This window comes from Chelonia mydas, chromosome 1, assembly GCF_015237465.2.
Source record: "Chelonia mydas isolate rCheMyd1 chromosome 1, rCheMyd1.pri.v2, whole genome shotgun sequence".
NCBI lineage: Eukaryota > Metazoa > Chordata > Testudines > Cheloniidae > Chelonia > Chelonia mydas.
The window spans coordinates 57,183,347-57,202,898 of NC_057849.1; the positions used below are offsets into that span (position 1 = coordinate 57,183,347).

Below are 19,552 nucleotides of genomic sequence, written 5' to 3' on the forward strand. Positions count from 1 at the left end.
CACCCGGGAGACTCCCCTTCTTCCTAGACACAGTTCCCACACGAAGGGATGGGGGACAGGTAGTATAGGAAACCCTACAGCAGACCTATGCCACAAGAGGATTCCCCTACACAGGGGCACCCTCCACTAGTAGGTCTTTAGGCTGGCCATATCTATACTACAGGGGCTACAGTAGCAGAGCCACAGTGCTGTAGCTCTGCTGGCATAACCCCAGAGTGTACGCACAGCCGATGGAAACGGAAGAGGTTTTCCTGTCACTGTCACCTCCCTGAGTGTTAGTAGCTAGGTCGATGGAAGCAGTCGACTGCCAACCTAGTTGCATCTATGCTGCGGATTAGGTCTGCGTAATTATGGTGTCAGGGGTGTGGATTTTTGCACTCAGCTGTATTGACTTAAAATTTAAGGGTAGACCAGACTGCTTTTTTGTATTGCTGGAGTAGCAAAAAGAAGCCTTAATGGACAAGAGAATCTGGTTCTAAGGCCATGTCTACACTTACCCGTAGATCAGCACTGCTGCAATCGATGCAACGGGTGTCGATTTAGCGGGTCTGGTGAAGACATGCTAAATCGATGGGAGAGCGCTCTCACACCGATTGTGTGCTCCACCTCCCCAGAAAGTTGGCAGGAGAGTGTTTCCCATCGACCTAGCACAGTGTAGACACCATGGTAAGTGGATATAGCTACGTCGATTTCAGTTACGTTATTCACATAACTGAAGTAGCGTAACTTAGATTGATTTACTGCGGTAGTGTAGACCAGCCCTTAGTGGTTTAACCTAATGTATGTGCTCATTTACATGTTACAGGCCAGTTCCCCAGCTGATGTAAATCGGCGTCGCTCCACTGAAGCTCTGCTAATGTGCACCACCTGATGATCTAGCACTACACATTTTGTAATAAGCAGTTAAGCACAGTTTCTATCTTGGCTATTTCAAAAGGGCTTCTCACCATAGTATCCACACGTCTTTAATATCCTGTTTCCATCCAGTACCCTGCTTTAATTTCCAGTGATAGTTTTTACAAACTTAATGCTATCTTTTTAATCTACCTCAATTTACTGTGCTGAATAATTACAGTGAGGCACATGTGGTCACACAGATTGTTTTTTCCAGTGTCAGTGTCAGGCTTTAAGAGTAATCTTCATTTTCTTTTACAGTACTTTGGCAACGTGCATCACTTATCAAAAAACAGTCCAACTCTGTCTCTAGAGGCAATTACACAGCATTTAATGAACTCTACTGACATACTGAATGCTGCATTTGCAACTTTAAAGTTACAAAATCAATAAACAGAATATTTACACTGCAAGATAAATGCCTTGGACTAACTACAGTGCCACTTGTACTGAAAGTATAATAAATGGAAGTAAAATACGTAACACTCGACAGTAGGTACTGATTTATGAGACTAGTAATGTGCATAACCTATCAAAACACAGGGCTACACTTATTTAATTTGGGCCCATAATAAAATTACAGTATCTCAAAATTAATTGTGCTTCCTCTTTGGAAGGAAACCTGCTTGCTTAATAGTGTGAAACAGCTCACAAGTCTAATTATATGTCAATTTTCTGAGAGTTTATAGAGAAAGACATCAGAAGCTAAGGTGGTATTGTACATCCTCTGTTAAAAGGAACCTATTTTGTTATTTGGCATCTCAAACTGCATATCTACATGGTAAAAATCTGAAATTAACTGAAAAAAAATCTTAACAGCTTGGCACTGGTGGTTGCAGCATCCCCTATCACTAGGAAGGGAATGAACGGCAAGAAACTAATGACTGGAATGGGTTACAGCAGCTTCCTGCAAGCCAACATTCCATCGTGTCTACACTGCCTATGGAATTCTTGTTGGGTAGGGCCTGTCTGCTCTACTGTACTTTCCATACACCACAGACACTACAGTGAAACTTTCTAGAATATCAATAGCTTTCCTTGAACAGTCCATGATGTGCAGTGATCATCTAGTTTGTTTACTCTTTCTTCATAAATCTTGCTTCCATTCCTTTAATTAGTTTGTTTCCCTTTTCTCAATTCCTCCCATTCGTGGACATTTTCCTGACCCTCAGGTGCAAAGAACTGTACATAGTATTCAAGATGACTCATCAATACAATGTAGATTCATAGATTCAAAGGCCCGAAGGGACCATGGTGATCATCTAGTCTGACCTCCTGTATAACAGAGACCATAAAACTTCCCCAAAATAATTCCCAGAGCATATTTTTTAGAAAAACATCCAATCTTCGTTTAAAAATGGTCAATGATGGAGAATCTACCACGACTGTTGGTAAACTGTTCCAATGGTTAATTACCCTCACTGTTAAAAATGTACACCCCATTTCCAGTCTGAAACTATAACATCCTTTTACTGAAGTCTTTTCCCTCTGTAAACATTTCAGAAGAAGAAACCTGGTGTAATTAGCTTTTAACACAAAATCAGCATGGGTGATAAATACAGTAACTCCTCACTTAATGTCCTCCCGCTTAATGTTGTTTCAAAGTTACGTCGCTGCTCAATTAGGGAACATGCTTGTTTAAAGTTGTGCAGTGCTCCCTTATAACGTTGTTTGGCTGCCTGCTCTGTACACTGCATGTAAGATTTTGTGAAGAGCAGTGACTTTACAAGGGAGCATTGCATAAGTTCCTCTTCTCTGCCTCCTCCCAGCGCTTCCCCCACTGCCAAACAGCTGTTTGGCGGTGCTTAGGACTTTCTGGGAGGGAGGGAGAGGAGCGGGGAAGCGCTGCGTCTCCAATCCTCCCCCTCCCTCCCAGAAAGTCCCAAGCCCGCCAAACAGCTGTTTGGTGGCGCTTAGGACTTTCTGGGGGCGGGGAAGGAGCAGGGATGCGGCGTGCTCCGGAGAGGAGGTGGAGTGGGGGTGGGAAAAGGTGGGAGTGGAGCGGGGATGCGATGGGAAGAGGCGGGCCTGGAGCATCCCCCAGCAAAGTTGGCGCCTGTTCTTCTCTGGGTAAGCTGCCACTGCTGCTGCAAAGGTGCTCCCTAGTGTCCTTGCCTGCAGCGGGCTGTGCCTGTGTGGGGTAAGCCAGGGGCACTTCCCAGCCACAGTACAATACAGTACTTTACAGTATGTAATGCCTTTTGTCTGCCCCCAAAAAATTTCCTTGGAACCTAACCTCCTGCATTTAATGGGAAAATTGGATTTGTTTAACAGTGTTTCACTTAAAGTTCCATTTTTCAGGAACATAAGTACAACATTAAGTGAGGAGTTACCGTATAACATTTGACCTGAACATTCTTTAATTGCAATTAACCTTTACCAATACTCTTCACATAAACATATTATACTTTTTTAATGAACTATACCTGTTTGAATTCTGAGTCTTTTCCTGCCATGACCTGAAGACTGTAAATAATTGGATCACCTTTCATTGGTTGCAAAACCTCCCATGTGATTTCACAAGTGTGATCATTTACTCTCTCTATTCTTGGCGCTGTTGGAAAAAAGCAAATACATTAGTTAACTGTGTATTGTCTCAAGTTAGTGGTTTCCACTAATTTGTAAACTGTAGCCTCTATGGTATTTTGTTTCTGTTTCAGAAACAAAAGATTTAAGTGCAAAAATATTTTTCTTATCCACTTCTCATGTTGACTAACACTACATAAATAAGGATGCTAGCACACTGCTTACATGTTTTGTTTCCTCCACAAGGAAGCAAGGACAATTATAATTCTCATGAATGAATATCATAAGAAAGGTTAGTTGCTATGAAGAAAGTAGTCTGAAAGAACTTTTATTGCAGAGAAGTGTTAAGTAATAGATGTAGATAAAGAATTGCAGTTTAAGATCGACTGACCCACTCTGAACACAGGAATTGCCGTACTCAACCATCAGACAGTGGCAACCAGATGCTTCCAGAGGATAGCATAAGAACCCTCAGCAGGCAGAGACAGGATAATCTGATACCTCCCCCCACCAAATACAGAAAGAAGAATCTGAACAGTGAGTGAGAGCTGGGAGGCTGGGTGAGTCTGAGACTATGTGAGAGACTATGGAAGAGACTGGGTGCTGGGTTGTGTGTAGTAGTCATTTTAGAAATACCTCAACAATACAAGGGAAGGAAGGAGCAAGTGATGACATACAAAGGGGCCTCAAATGAGTTGGTCTATAGGTGTTCTGGATGGATCTGACCCAGCCCTGCTACCAGGACACCAAAAATGCTAGATTCCAAGAAATGTGTCCAGAAGGAATGAATACTATGACAAATGCCTAGCCAAACTTACTTCTGACGTCACAGAAAGTTAAATCTGTACCCTAAGTGTATGGAAGGAGATGTGTAGTTTTGGTGATTTGTGTTCAAGTCTGACAAAAGGCTGTCAACCCTGCTTTAGCTGAAAAATTACATGTCCCATTAAGTATGGAGCTGCTGCTGATACCTTCATAATCTATGTATTTTAATGCACCCATTATGGAGTCTCTGGATGCCACAATGAATCATGTTTGTTTAGTGCACATTAAAGAGGAATTGTTTAAACCTCATCAAAAATAATTAACTGAATAAAATATGATCACAAAGTCCTTTCTATTCAGCTGAGTTTTAATTTTTTTTTAAAAAAGCCCTTAACTTGGATTTGGGACGTAAACTACTCAGCACTGCCCCTTAACTGCAAGCTTGTTTATACTGAATAGGACTAGTAGTACTGATTTATTAAGTAGTGAGAAAAATGACATTACAGTTAAATGACAAGTGAAAATACAATGCTTACCTTTCAAGGCAGCTGGAACAGATTTGGTAGTCGTGAAAATGTACTCTTGAGAAAGTGGACCTTCGCCAGCTTCATTACAAGCCTGAATACAAAATTTGTAGGATGTTGACTCAATGAGTCTTTGTACTTTGTATGTATGACATGGCCCTCTATATAAGGATATAAACCTGAAAGTAGAAATAGTGAGTATGTAAACAGATTAAATAGATTCCAAAGTAGTCTGTATGATTTCTATTTTTGTTTTAAATTCACTCTTATCTTTTTTTAAATTCCTGGAATTGAATGACCAGCTCATAAATACTGATTTCCAAGTTAATGTATGGTCTTTCAGTAATACAGAACAATGAGCTCACTTTTCAATAAGCAGTGACTGTTGCTGGTCTTATTTCTTCTCGGAGTGGGAAAGGGGGAGAGCTCTGGATTAGTTTAGTATGTGGTGCTTTCTGTTTTCACTGCTCCCCTATCATATTCCCGCTTTTCAAAAGTGAGTTGGTCTGGATTTTAGCTACCTGCACCTCAGCAGTATTCCTCACTAGCTCTAAGAATGGGTCAAGTCTCTGCGATTCCCATTGCTCTTCCACATTTTTGTGGGGAAGGTGTGCTATGGCCCAAATCTCACATCTGTGTGGGAGAGATCTGTCACAGTTGCAACATACGTTGTTGTCCCAGTCTGATGGGTTTTTCTAGATTGGTCACACTCTCTTGTGTCATGATGCTGGAGCAGGTCAGTTTCACTGGCCCGTCTGTTTGACTTTCAGTCTTGGGGGTTCTAATACTGGTTTTGTCTCAGAGGGAGTGGAGAGGTTTTGTTACCATGTTCTACTCCTGTTCATTTCTGAGTTGGGGTGCAAGCATGAATTACTTTTTGGTAGCGATGGTGAATTCCCTGCTATGTGGATCTCCATTTCTCTTTATTCTTATGTCAGGGCAGGTTCCACTTGGTAGATCCCTACTTTTCTCCAGTTCTCAAGCTATCGTATGCTCACACTATGGTAGTGTATGTGGTGCGGTGGTATTGTGTGTTTTGCTATCTAGGGAAAGGTGGTGCAAGTAAAAAATTAATGAATTTAAATCCTTAAATTCCTCACCCTGTAAAGAAAGCAGCAACAAGGTGAGAACTCACCCCCCATCACTCAAGAGGCACATCAAGTTAAAAGAATTAGCTCAGACTTAGTCAACATAAATACTTAACAAAACCATAGAAAACAGAAGAGCCTGGTGGCACAAGCCATCTCATCTCCACATCAAGCTCTTCATGTTGAACCTTCACTATGAAAACCTTTCAGTTTTAATGTCTTGCACCTTCTAATGCTGTACATCAGAGTCTCCCCTTTTCTTCCCAAGATAGACAACTTCTTAAATTCATTTTAAATTAAACCAAAGGTATGGTGTCTTCTTCCATGATGCCTTTCTGGTACTTCCTTATCCATTAAACAACACCATGTGTAACGCAGAGCACATACAAAAGGAAGTGATATTAGTGCTAACCTTCCATTCTTATCTTCCATTTGAAGGTGGTACTGAATGGAGTCAGTTAATGCTTTTGAAGTTCCCTCTCCCCATTTTAGCTTGAGAGTCTGAGAACTGTATACAGCACATTCCAGGCGAGGTGGATCAGGAGGGAGTGGTTTTGTTTTCAGTTTTATTGTGTGGCTGAAAGGACCTGCTCCAAGACTATTTAGGGCTTGAATTCGTATTCTAATAATTAAAAAGAAAAAAAATTATCCATGTAAACAGATTTAAAAGGGTAATTGATTAATTCCAGGACTCATATTCAAGAGTCTTACAGTAGAGAATAATAAGGTCATTGAATAGATACTACTTTTTATGATATACATGTCCCTTACCACGAAGAGTGGTTGGATTTAGTCATAAATATTAGTGAATGTGCATTCATCTTGCAGTACTTTAAACAATGTATTCTATTAAAAACTAAAGAATATTAACGTAAGGGTCATCATATAATGACAGGCAATAAAAGTTCTAATGTTTCGGTCCTGGGACATCAAGTGATCCTAGTTCAGCACAAGAACTTATATTTATAGAAAGCCATGATCTTCTGAGTCCCTTCCAATTACTGCATATTTTCATTATACCTGATAAATGAAGTAATAAGCAACAGATAAACATTCAGCTTTCTCTGATAATAAACATCCACATTAGGACCAGCCTTAAGAGAGTTGGGGTGGCCAGAGAGAAATTCTGAGAGCCTCCGAGAACTGAACGAATTCATTAAAAACGGAAGGGAATATTTGGGCTGCCACCAGTTTTTTCTCTTGCAGGGAGCTTGCAGTGGTGCTGGTATCACTGGTAGTGGCACAGTTGGTCACTCCCAACAAAATGAATTATCAAGGGGTCCACAAGAAAAGAGGGAAAGAAAACAATAAGTCAGCGGACTAACAGCTGTGAACTTTGCAGACCATCGTAATTGTGGTACGGACTAGGAATAATCTGTGATTTTTCAGGAAGTCAATGTTGCAAACTTTCAATCTCAGGAACTGGTTTACAGTTTGAACGTCTGTGACTCAACGAAGAAGATTAGAAACTTATTTTTACAAAACAAAAACAGAAAATAGCCCTGAGATTTAAAGAGCATAGAAATCAGGGGGACACAGCTGCAGGCTTTATGGATTTCAAAGGTAGCCTTGATTAGATCAACACTCCATGACTCTAAGCCACCTCATTTTTCATTAAAATATCATACATTCATGTCTGTGTGTTTTGAAAAAAATCAATGTTTGAGCAACTGCAAAAAAAAATATCCAAGCTCTGAACATTTAAGGGTCACAATTGCAAAATGCTGGGGTCCGTTTGTGTGCACATATTTAATTCCTTATATATCTATCACTATAGAACTGTTTAATTTTGAGTATGTTAATTTATTAGCATACTGTAGCACTGGCGACCACATATTTGAGTTTTGTTTATTTTCACAAGAAGCTGGCAGAGTTTATCAAATCTGTGATATAAAAGTACTTGTGTGTCTAAGTGCAAAAATATCTTTGCAGTGTAAATTTCCAGTTCTTTGGTAAATTTTTTTTACAATTTCTTATAATGTGGCAGGCAGTAGTTTTTTCAATTACTAATATAACAGTTTTAAAAGTAATAACAACACGAAAGTATTTTATTTTAAAAAAATATTAAGGGTTACCCTGACAGTCTATAATGAACATCATACACATGGGATGAAACCCTGGCCCCAATGAAGTCAATGTGAACTTTGCCATTGACTTCAATGGAGTCAAGATTTCACCCAATATATTTTAATGAAGAGGATCTGTGATTGTAACATGAGCATAGAATGCTATTCTACTGTAAAAGTGACTAACGTGGCACAGTGGAATTCTGTGTTCATCATCTTTTAATAACTGCCATACTAAATGTAACCGATTTACAAGGAAAAGGATGTTTTCTGTAACCATCACTTTTGCAGACACCACCTGGGATCTCAAAGTTATGCTCTCTGTGCCTAAATGTATCACCCCCAGTAACAAAGGTTTTGCAGAAATTGCATCACACTCTGTAACAACCAGGCACTGGATCAGAAATGGAAAATAATGACAAATGGACACAGCAGATCAAATGACATACAGTCCTACCATGGACAGATCTTACTTAATTTGACAGATACCTTAGAGGTCTGTCTTTTTTCAATACTTCGGCAAACTATACCTGTATAGCTTGTTCCATGACAACAAAGTCTCGCTGAATTTGAATTTGCAACCAGAACTTTGTTAACCAGTATGAAGCTGATGCATGAATGGAATTAGGTTGTCTTTTTCCAGAACTACATTGGTTCTGCCATCCTAACAGGAGCAAAAATTTGGTAGACACAACTGAATGCCCATAATGACCAAATCTGTTGAATTCATTACATAGTCTCTTTTCTGACCATAGCTACATACTAATACTTTGATAGGGCGGTAGTGATTAGAAGCAATGTGGGAACAAAGACAATAGATTATTTTCCTTCTATGTAAAATGCTAAGGAAGCCACACCACTTTGCACAGCATACCTGTATGTTGTGTCTGGCTGCAAATTGTCTATGAAATAGCTTGAAACCTTCCCAACAGTTACAGGCTGTTTTTCTCCATAGTCTATGCTGTAGCCAAGGATTTCAGAACCATGGTCACAGGGCTTTTCCCAGCTTATGGCAAGGCATGTGGAAGGTGAATAGTGTGGACTCTCCACTTCATCTTCACTTCTTCCCTGAAGACAAGTCACAACTGCAGGTACAGAGGCTGGCGTCATGCATACAACTACTTCACTGAAAGGTCCTGCGCCTGCAACATTCACTGCCTGCAAATGCAAAGTAACATAAGAATGGCGATACTGGGTCAGACCAATGGTACATCAACTCAGTATCCCGTCTTCCCACAGGTGCTTTAGAGGGAATAAACAAGAACGTCTGAGAAACAGTGGGGGCGGGAGGGAATAAACATGGGGAAATAGTTTTACTTTGTGTAATGATCCATGTTTATCTCCTCCCCTATTGTTCCTCAGACGTTCTTGTCAACTGCTGGAAATGGTCCACCTTGATTATCACGACAAAAAGTTTTCTTCCCCCCCCCCACTCTCCTGCTGGTAATAGCTCACCTTACCTGATCACTCTCATTACAGTGTGTATGTTAACACCCATTGTTTCATGTTCTCTGTGTATATAAATCTCCCCACTGTATTTTCCACTGAATGCATCCGATGAAGTGAGCTGTAGCTCACGAAAGCTTATGCTCAAATAAATTTGTTAGTCTCTAAGGTGCCACAAGTACTCCTTTTCTTTTTGCGGATACAGACTATCACGGCTGCTACTCTGAAACTTATCCATGAGTGGAGGTCTCTTTTATCCCATTCCTGCTTACTTTGCTTAAGAGCCCTCTGTGAGGGATCTTGTCAAAGGCTTTCTGAAAGTCCAAGTACACTATATCCACTAGATTACCCTTGTTCACGTTTGTTGATCCCCTCAAAGAATTCTACTAGATTGGTGAGGCATGATTTCCCTTTACAAAAGCCATGTTGACTTTTCTCCAACAAATGGTATTCATCTATGCATGTGAGAATTCCGTTCTTCACTATAGTTTCAACCAATTTGCCTGGTACTCAGGTTAGGCTTACCAGTCTATAATTGCCAGGATTGCCTCTCGAGCCTTTTTGAAAAATTGGTGTCATATTAGCTATCTTCTAGAAGATTATTTAAATGATAGGTTTCATACCACAGTCAGTAGTTCTGAAATTTCACATCCGAGTTCCTTCAGAACTTTTGGGTGAATCTCATCTGGTCCTGGTGGCATATTTCTGTTTAATTTATCAATTTGTTCCAACATCTCCTCTATTGACACTCAATCTGGAATAGTTCCTCAGATCTTTCACCTAAAAATAATGGCTCAAGTGTGGGAATCTCCCTCACATCCTCTGCAGTGAAGACCAATGCAAAAATTCATTTCACTTCTCCGCAATGGCCTTATCTTCCTTGAGTGCTCCTTTAGCACATCCATTGTCCAGTGGTCCCACTGCTTGTTTGGCAGGCTTCCTGCTTCTGTACTTAAAAAACTCTTTGCTGTTAGTTTCTGAGTTGTTGGCTAGTTGCTCTTCAAATTCTTTTAGGCCTAATTATACTTTTACACTTGAGTTGCCAGAGTTCATGCTCCTTTCTATTTTCCTCAGTAGGATTTAACTTTCAATTTTTAAAGGATGCCTTTTAGTCTTTAACTGCTTCTTTTTCTTTATTGTTTGTTGTGGCACTTTTTGGTCCTCTTACTGTGTTTTTTAATTTGGGGTATACATTTAATCTGAGCCTCTATTATGGTGTTTTTAAAAAGTTTCCATGCAGCTTGCAGGCATTTCAGTTTTGTGACTGCACCTTTTAATTTCCGTTTAACTAGCTTCTTCGTTTTTGTGAAGTTAAATGCTACTGTGGTGGGCTTCTTTGGTATCCAAGGACGTTAAATTTAATTATATTAATTATATTATGCTCGCTATTATCAAGCAGTTCAGCTATATATTTTTCTGTTGGACCAGATCCTGTGCTCCATTTAGGACTAAATCAAGAATTGCCTCTCCTCTTGTGGGTTCCAGGACTACTAGCAGTCATTTATGGTATCAAGAAGCTTTATCTGTGCATCCCATCCTGAGATGACATGTACCCAGTCAATACAGGGATAGCTAAAATCCCCCATTATTATTTCATTTTCTATTTGTATTGCTTCCCTAATCTCCTGGAGCATTTCCTAGTCGGGTGGTTGGTGGTAGATCCCTACAGCTATATTCTTATTATTCAAGCATGGAATTTCTATCCATAGAGATTCTATGGTAGTTTGAGTCATTTAAGGTTTTTACTATATTTGACTTTATTCTTTCTTTCACCTACAGTGCCACTCTCCCACTAGCATGACCTACTCTGTCATTCCTATATGTTTTGTCCCCCGATATTACCGTGTCCCATTGCTTATCATCGTTCTACCAAGTTTCTGTGATGCCTATTATATGAATATCCTCATTTAATATGAGGCACAAAGTTCACCCATCTTAGTATTTAGACTTCTAACATCTGTATACAAGCACTTACAAAATTTGTCACTCTTTAGCTGTCTGCCATTATGTGATGTAATTGAATGGGACTCTTTCATTTGACTGTTTCTCATCAGCTCCTACCTGTACTTTATCAACTTCTATCCTCTCTTCCACACTAGGATATAGAGAATCCCCATTAATAGATCTTCCCGTAAGGGATGTCTCTGTCCAAACCATGTGCTCCTCCACACCTGACAGCCTTCCCCCTAGACCTTAGTTTAAAAACTCTTCTACAACCTTAAATTTTACATGCTAGGAATCTGATTCTGTTTTGGTTTAGGTGGAGCCCATCCTTCCTGTATAGGCTCCTCCTTTCCCAAAAGGTTCCCCAGTTCTTAATAAATCTAAACCCCTCTCCCTATGCTATTGTCTCATCCATGCATTGGCCTAGGCTAGGCGGGGATTGGGAAGGCCTGTGCCTGCCTTTCTTGCCATGCTTCCTCAAGAAGTCCTGCCTAGGCTAGGGATGGTAGAAATGCTGCTGGGGTTGGGGCTTAAAATGTTTGCGCTGGGTGGTTGGTGTATGCATGCCCAGCGATTTCATCATTGCCTGAGAATCTTTTAGGCTGTGAAGCCTGGAATCTGTTTGGTCCGCAAACAGGCCCATGCCATCGAACGGCAGGTCCTGCAAAGTTTGCTGCACTTCCAGGGGAAGCCCAGACACCATGAGCTTCTCCTCATGTCTGCATTGTCCAGTGAGGCCTGCAAAGAGGTCCGTGCCCTTGTCCACTATGGCCCCAAACTCTTCCCTGGACTCCCTGGGTAGTAACTCCTTGAACTTTAACATGGAGCTCCAGGAGTTAAAGTTGTACCTACTCAGGATTGCCTGCTGGTTGGCAAGCCTGAGCTGGAGCCCCCTGGTCCAGTAGACCTTCCAGCCGAATAGGTCCAGCTTTTTAGAGTCCTTAGACTTTGGGTTTGGACCCTGCTGCCCCCGCCTTTCATGCTTGTTTACCGTGGCCACCATCAATGAGCAGAGCTACAGGAGCGTATTCAAGTACTTGTACCCCTTAGAGGGGATGAAGTACTTTCTTTGCAGTCGGGGGAATGGAGAGAGGGTTTTTGGTGTTAGCCTGAATCGTTTTAATGAGGGACAAAGCCACCCTCGATGGCTCCTGGAGCCAGGATGTCCACCATCGGATCCTCTGGCTCTACAACCTCCTTGGCCTGCAGCCCCATGTTGTGAGCCACCCTGCACAGCAGGTCCTGCTGTACCCAACTGTTGATAGGGGGTGGCCCGGAGGAGGAAGACCCCGCTACTGCTTTGTCCAGGGAGGACGAAGACAATGCCGGGGGGGACACAGGGCCCTCCTGGCCACCTGGAGTCCTGGAGATGTCCTGCTTGGCGCCAGGCTCCTCTGCGATGACCGCAGGTTCTGTGCTGGTGGTGGGCACGGGATTGGGAGGCGGCTGTGTGGCCCGTACCGATGTAGTCTCGGAGCCTTGAGGGGTGGGACAACTCGCAGCTGCCAGGGGCATTTGTGGTTCCAATACCATTGAGTGGGGGCCTCTGGAGTGAGTGCCTTGGGTCTGGTGGTAGGCCCACAGAGTCCGAAAGGCCACTGAGCTGGCTCCTGCCACTGCACCTGCTATGGCACTGCACCCATGTCCTACTTGTGGCAGCCTGACGGGCGCCAGCTGTGCTGCGAATAGTGGGCCTCTGCCTCCGATGATATGGACATGGAGCGTTAAAGCCACGGTGGTGCTGAGCAGAGCGGTGCCAGGGATTGGTGCAGTGAGTACAGTGCCGGGGAGCGGTGCCATGATGGGGAACGGTGCCGCATTGAGCGGTGCCAGGATGGAAAGTGGTGCTGGGATGTAGAGCAGCACTGCGCCTGAGAATGGTGCCGTCTGCCCAGTGCAGGAGACAGGTGCTGCGTTGTCTGCAATGACCGGTGCCTCGAAGACTGAGCCAGGGACCGTTGTGGGGAGCAGTGGCACAGAGAGCGAAGCCCGGGGGATGGTGATCTCCTCCTCATCATCGCCGGCTTGCCTCTAGAACAGGGGTTGGCAACCTTTCAGAAGTGGTGTGCCGAGTCTTCATTTATTCACTCTAATTTAAGGTTTCGCGTGCCAGTAATACTTTTTAATGTTTTTAGAAGGTCTCTTTCTATAAGTCTATAATATATGACTAAACTATTGTTGTACGTAAAGTAAATAAGGTTTTTAAAATGTTTAAGAAGCTTCATTTAAAATTAAATTAAAATGCAGAGCCCCCCGGACCGGTGGCCAGGACCCGGGCAGCGTCAGTGCCACTGAAAATCAACTCGTGTGCCGCCTTTGGCACATGTGCCATAGGTTGCCTACCCCTGCTCTGGAAGATGTCCCGCATTGCGGCACCGGGGGCCTAAACTTGACTGGCCGGGGACCAAGGAGCCATCATGGCAATTAAGTTCCAAGCGGCCTCAAAGGTGTCCGGGTTGGATGGGAGTTCTGTGTCCTCCACCCGGCACTCTCGATCAGGAGAATCCAGCAGTACTGGACTCAACGCCCCTCCCCTGTGGGGCCAAAGTCGATGGCGTCATCTCCTGTGCTGTCGGCACCGGGTGCTCCTCCGTCGGATGCCCTCCGGCAGCACTATCCAATGCAGTGGTTCCTGGCGCGGACGAACATCCCCTGTCCATTTTCCTGTGCTGTTTATGTGGCACCGAGGAATGAGAGTGGTGCTACGCTGCCTGCACTGGCTTTGGTGCCGGGGAGCGCGAGGTGCCGAGGGTCTCTATGACCGGAGTCCTTCCTCGGCACCGTCTCATGCACGGAGGCCGGGGCACTCCACATGGAGGAGCTCGGTGCCAGATCCTGCCAGCCCTGTGCCGGTTGCGGATGAAGGGCTGCCTCTATCAGGAGTTGTTTGAGCCTGAAGTCCCACTCTTCCTTCATCCTGGGATGGAAACCTTTGCAGATTTTGCACCAGTCTGTTTGGGGTGTCTCCCCCAGACACTTGAGGCAAGAGCCATGGGGGTCGCCCGTTGGCCTGGGTTTATGGCAAGTTCCACAAGCCTTAAATCCTTGGGATTGAGGCATGCCCCAACCCCAAAGGAGAACAGGAAAATTGGGGTGGGGGAGAGCCCCCACTCCTACAACAACTAACACTGTCTAAGAACTTTAAAAAAACTATTTACACACTAAACTAGCTGAGACTAGAAAGAGGGGAGCGCTTGCGAGAGCAAGCAACCACAGTTCCAACAACTGTCACTGGCGGTAAGAGGAAACTGAGGAGGCGCCAGGTCGGCAGGGTCCTGTACTCACTGCCATGGAGGCACCACTCCAGGGGGCTCCACAGCCAACCTGACGGGTGCTGCTAGTGGAAAAACCTTCTGATGACTGTGCACACGGCAGGCACTCACCTAACTGGAATCAAAGAAGCACCTGCAGTTCTGCCTGTCTTACTGACTCTTCGTGTGGAGCTGGAAGCATTTCAGCGAATGCCACCATGGAGGTCCTGGACTTCAATCTCTTATCTAGCAGCCTAATTTGGCCTCCAGGATCTCTTTGCTACCTTTCCCTATGTCATTGGTACCTACATGTACCACGACCACTAGCTTTCCTCAGCACTGCACATAAGCCTGTCTAGATGTCTTGAGAGATCTGCAACATTCACACCCGGCAGGCAATTCACCATCACAAACCCATATATATATTTCTCATGATCGAATCCCCCATTACAATTACTTGTCTCTTCCTAATAACTGGGATTCCCTTCCCCAGAGAGGTATCCTCAGCGTGAGAGGATACCATGACATCATCTGGAGAGAGTGTCTCAATTATGGGACCGTTTCTCTCCGCTCCACTTTGATGTTCTCCTTCCCTGAGAAAGTAAAATAAATATTCATGGTACCACTGAGATCTGTGAATAGCAGGATACCAACAGTAAGTCTTCCTCTTTACCTGAACCCTGCAGTAATATATAGTTGCAGGCAAAAGTCCTTTCATTTCATAACTGAGTCCAGTCCCACAGTAACAGATCTGCATGCATCCTTCCACACTGCCCCACTCCAAATGGTATTCTGTGACATCGGCTCCATTATTTACTGGGACCTTTAAAGTTAACAGAAATAATTAATACTTGAATTCATTGTCTAAAAATCAGACCAAACTCACCAAATCTTGACTACTTTCTCTATAAATCAGTAAGAAGTAGGCCAGAAAGCTGTAGAAACAGCATTTCCACAGGAAAGTCACCCTACGGCAGCTTCAGCAATCTCCAGTTCAAGCAAAACACTGCATTATTTTATTGATCTTGAGCACATTAAAATACTAATGGATAATGTTCATGGTGGCAGAGTATTATATATGGAGCAGTAACTGCTTTTTCAGTTGCTTAAATACTGAAGTGACACTAAGTGATATCATAAAATCTATTAAATGCACATATACTTCAACATGATTTCTCTTAAAGGACTAGATTACAAATAATGAAATAAAAATTATTCTCTTCTTTTATGGAGGACTTACCAATCTAAGATATTGCTTCTCACTGAGTGTATGCTATAATGAATCATTGCTCCAGAGCAGTTTTTTTTTTTTTTTTAAAGAATCATTAGTTTAAGAAGTGGACTATATGCAAAACGAATGTGATTGAACACAGATAACTTTTTTGAGAATAGTGTGTGATGTCCAATAGCTATGACTGGCAGAAATCTTTCTTTTCTATAATTTACAATAAATTGTGGCATATTCTGGACTATTTATACAGTACATTAAAATTGTTAAAACACACTTAGGTTGCAAAGTCAAACACTAGAAAGTTAGGATGCACCAGAAGCTAGGCTGGCCATGTAAACTTTAATTCTGCTCCTTTGTGTGTATGCACCATGATACAGTATTTAAATATATGATTATATACTACTGTTTCCAGAGGACCCCTGCCTCATTCAGGACACAGAATGGACAATCCAGGAATGAGGCAGCCGTGCAAATATTTTTATTCTCATTTTTCAATTAGTGGCTCCATGCCTTACTTACTGCCCAGTGTTCAAAGCCTATGAACAACACAGAATTATTTTTCTCATGGTATTTTTGATCATGGTACTTATAATTGTATCTGTGTTGCACAGACATACATTAATTTATCTCAATTACAAGATGACAGAATTACTTTTCCCATTTTATAGATGGGGAAATTGAGGCAAAGAGGCTTGGCTGAGACCATACACTGATTCAGTGGAAGGGTCAGGATTAAAACTCAGGACCTCCTGAGTCCCAGTGCTATGCACATTCCTGCAGACCAAACTGCCTTCTGCCAGAGGGGCTGAGCATCCACAGCTCCCAATATCATCGGCTGCATTTGTGAATGCTCAGCACTTCTGCATCTCAGTTTGCAGGTATCTTAAGTTGGGCATCCAGTAAATGAGGAACACACAATTAAAATTTTAGTTTAAATGGCTTGTTTGACATCATATATGAAGACTGTGGCAGAAGCAGGCATAGAACAGAGTTCTCCTGTAAGGCATTCACAGGGGTAAGAAGGAACTGAGAAGGCGTAGGCCAGCGGCGCCTGATATACCAGCGCATGAGTGCAGCACCCAAGGGGGCACCACTGCCTACCCTACGGATACCGCTAAGGCAAAAATCTCCGACAACCGCACCCATGGACATGCACACCTAGAATGGAATTGACATGAGCAAGCACCTGAAGAAGAATTAATGACATTAGCTGTTAGTAGAAGGCCATTATCCACGGAGGCATGGAAGTAGGAAAGAGGCCACGTGCTGGGTTCAGGGAGGGCTAGTCTGGCTCTTTCCTCCCCTTCTCTCCCACGACGTGTGAGGAGCTCATTCCCCATGTGGTACCCCCAGAGGGGACAGGAGCCACTAGGGCTATGTCCTAGGTCCAGCAAAGGTTGTCATAGACGGGGCAGGGGGGTACCCTCTCCTGAGGGCAACGTGCTGCTGCTGCTGCATTGTTACCAGTGCAGTGTGGGCATCTTAGAGTACAATGTTCTTATGCAGTTATTATTTTGATTTGCTGCCAAAATTTTGCTGACAATGCAAATGACAGAAGAGAATGGTGATTTTCGAAAATTTATCTATCTCAGCCAAACCTGAACCAAATTTCATGAGACAAATAAAAGACACTTCTCTGGCCCCAAGACTTTTGCCCTGCTGAATTTTAAAGTCCTGTTGCAAACAATGAAAGTATTAGAGATTCTTTTAAAAAAAAGTTTCAAGACTTTTTCATGAAAAGTGTTAGGCAGCCTAAATATAAAGGTTTCTACCAGCTTTCTCCTGTAATGTGGGATTCCATCCAACACTTAATTTGTTTGTTATTTATTCTCACTGAGACCAAGTTATATAATATGAACTTTCCATGTGAGCTTGTGCAAAAGTATTGTAATTTTTTTTTTTTTTTTTGCTTTTTAAAAGTGAACATTTTATAGATGCAAAAATGCATCTGAAAAGCCTTTGGCCTTTTTGCATTCCTCTACAATGCTAACTCCCCATCCAATAGTAAGCAATTTTTTTAAAAGTTAAGAGTCCTCCCCCACCCTGCAGTGACAATCTTTTTCAAATTTAGTCTTGATGAGATTTATTTTGCTTGCTAAAAATCACACACCTGAAAACTGGGAGGTTAACAGATAGACCCTTTGCTACACTATATAAAGTACAAATCAGCTTAGAAAAGTGGTGAATATAAAACAATCATTTGTATTGTGTGGCTATCTGGGTTTTCTGCAAAGGAAGATAAACAAATGGTCTTAAAAAAATTAAAAAGAATCTGCATCAAATTCATACTCACAGTGTAGCACTAATGGAAAAACCCATAATAAAAACAAAGGAACAAGAGGACATTGTGTGTCGAAGTTTGAATATGCGTAGGTCATTTAGCTACAAATAGTGTATGAAGGAAATGGCAAATTATGCTTCGAGGACTTTTATATGCTATGTTTAAGTTTCAATGTAAAGATAACCCATAATCAGGCAGCTTGTTTCTGTTCTGTTTTTTTAAAATCTTGTCTTAACTACAGTTTAGGCTTTTTAAAATGGAAAGAAGAATGTAAAAGGTAACAACCGTAAAACATAAAATAAGCCTAAAATACACAGCACAACAAAATATTCCTACCTCCCAATACACCTGTGCATATGTTGCCGATCTACACGTTACTTGAGGGGGTTTGCACTGATCCGGTGGTCCAGGAGCTGTAGTAATTTCACATTTTTCTGAGTAGGGTCCAAACTATTAAAAATAGGTTGACATAATTACTACCATGTTTTTAAATTGAAGTTTTGCCCACAGTAGCGGTATATACTATTAGTGTTTAACATTCAGCATCAAATACTGTGTGACTGTAATTTGTAAGATGACTTGTCATGACTTCGGGGTTCATTTCAAAGTTTGAGCATTCTTCAGAACCACTATACTATTCTTCCTCTACTGGAGATGTAGTGAGAATAAACATGACAGTTTACACTCTGTAACTTAGAAGAGCACATTACTCTGTAAGTCACAGTTGCCAGGTTATATATGACAGCTAACCTATAACAGAGAATATTGTACAATTGTGTATTTATTTAAATTTAAATGAAACAGAAGACTCCAAATAGGCTATAACTATAATTCTTCCTCTGGATGTTAAAAAGTAGTTAAGTGTTCATGACCATTCAAACCCTTTGCTTCTCTGCCAACACTGATAACTAGTGACAATCGTGATAAAGGTTTCTGTGAGGTGGACTCCTGTACATTAACTGAACTGAAATGCCCACTCATTTTACTTTTAAATTAAGGCATTGGCTATTTAATAAAATCAAATATTTTAAAGCAGTGGTTGATTTTAAAACAGTTAATGCAAGGTTAATGTTCAAAATACAAGGAACCAGAGAACATTTTCTTACACTTCGTAAAGTACACACTAATAGATAAAAAACACAGGAAAAAAATGTAATAAAATGCTAGTTGCTATGCTCCAGAATGTGCAAAACAACAGTATATAAAATCATTTACCTACTTACTTCACAAGGGTGTTATGATAATTTATTAAAGTTTGTACAGTGCTTTGAATAAAGGTTACATTATCAACATTATCATTTAGATTTAAGTAGTAATTAGATGTTTTCTCTTTCCTTCATCCAAACAACCCAGGCTTATTCAAATTGGTCTTTAACTGTTGGGTACTACAGTGCTCCAGTAAATCATCTGAACCAATTAAACCTACATTAAGAATTTGCATGACAAAACTTCTTAATATATAAACATTTTGAAAACAGCAACATGCATAAAAATGATTGCACTCTATGTAACTCGTTTGATTTCAGACTGCCTCCT

The 19,552-nt window shown here is 41.9% G+C and overlaps 1 protein-coding gene across 9 annotated transcripts in view; it reads right to left on the minus strand.

The window, feature by feature from the left end:
• FNDC3A (fibronectin type III domain containing 3A) overlaps positions 1 to 19,552 on the minus strand; it is a 202,150-nt gene that overhangs the window by 4,423 nt on the left and 178,175 nt on the right. For all 9 annotated transcript variants that reach the window (XM_037893504.2, XM_037893497.2, XM_043533044.1 and 6 more), the window contains 6 exons: positions 18,353 to 18,466; positions 15,178 to 15,327; positions 8,738 to 9,021; positions 6,210 to 6,419; positions 4,722 to 4,888; positions 3,321 to 3,448 (listed from right to left, as the gene is read on the minus strand). In XM_037893504.2, the coding sequence (XP_037749432.1) occupies positions 3,321 to 3,448; positions 4,722 to 4,888; positions 6,210 to 6,419; positions 8,738 to 9,021; positions 15,178 to 15,327; positions 18,353 to 18,466 (1,053 nt within the window). The remainder of the gene's footprint in view (positions 1 to 3,320; positions 3,449 to 4,721; positions 4,889 to 6,209; positions 6,420 to 8,737; positions 9,022 to 15,177; positions 15,328 to 18,352; positions 18,467 to 19,552) is intronic.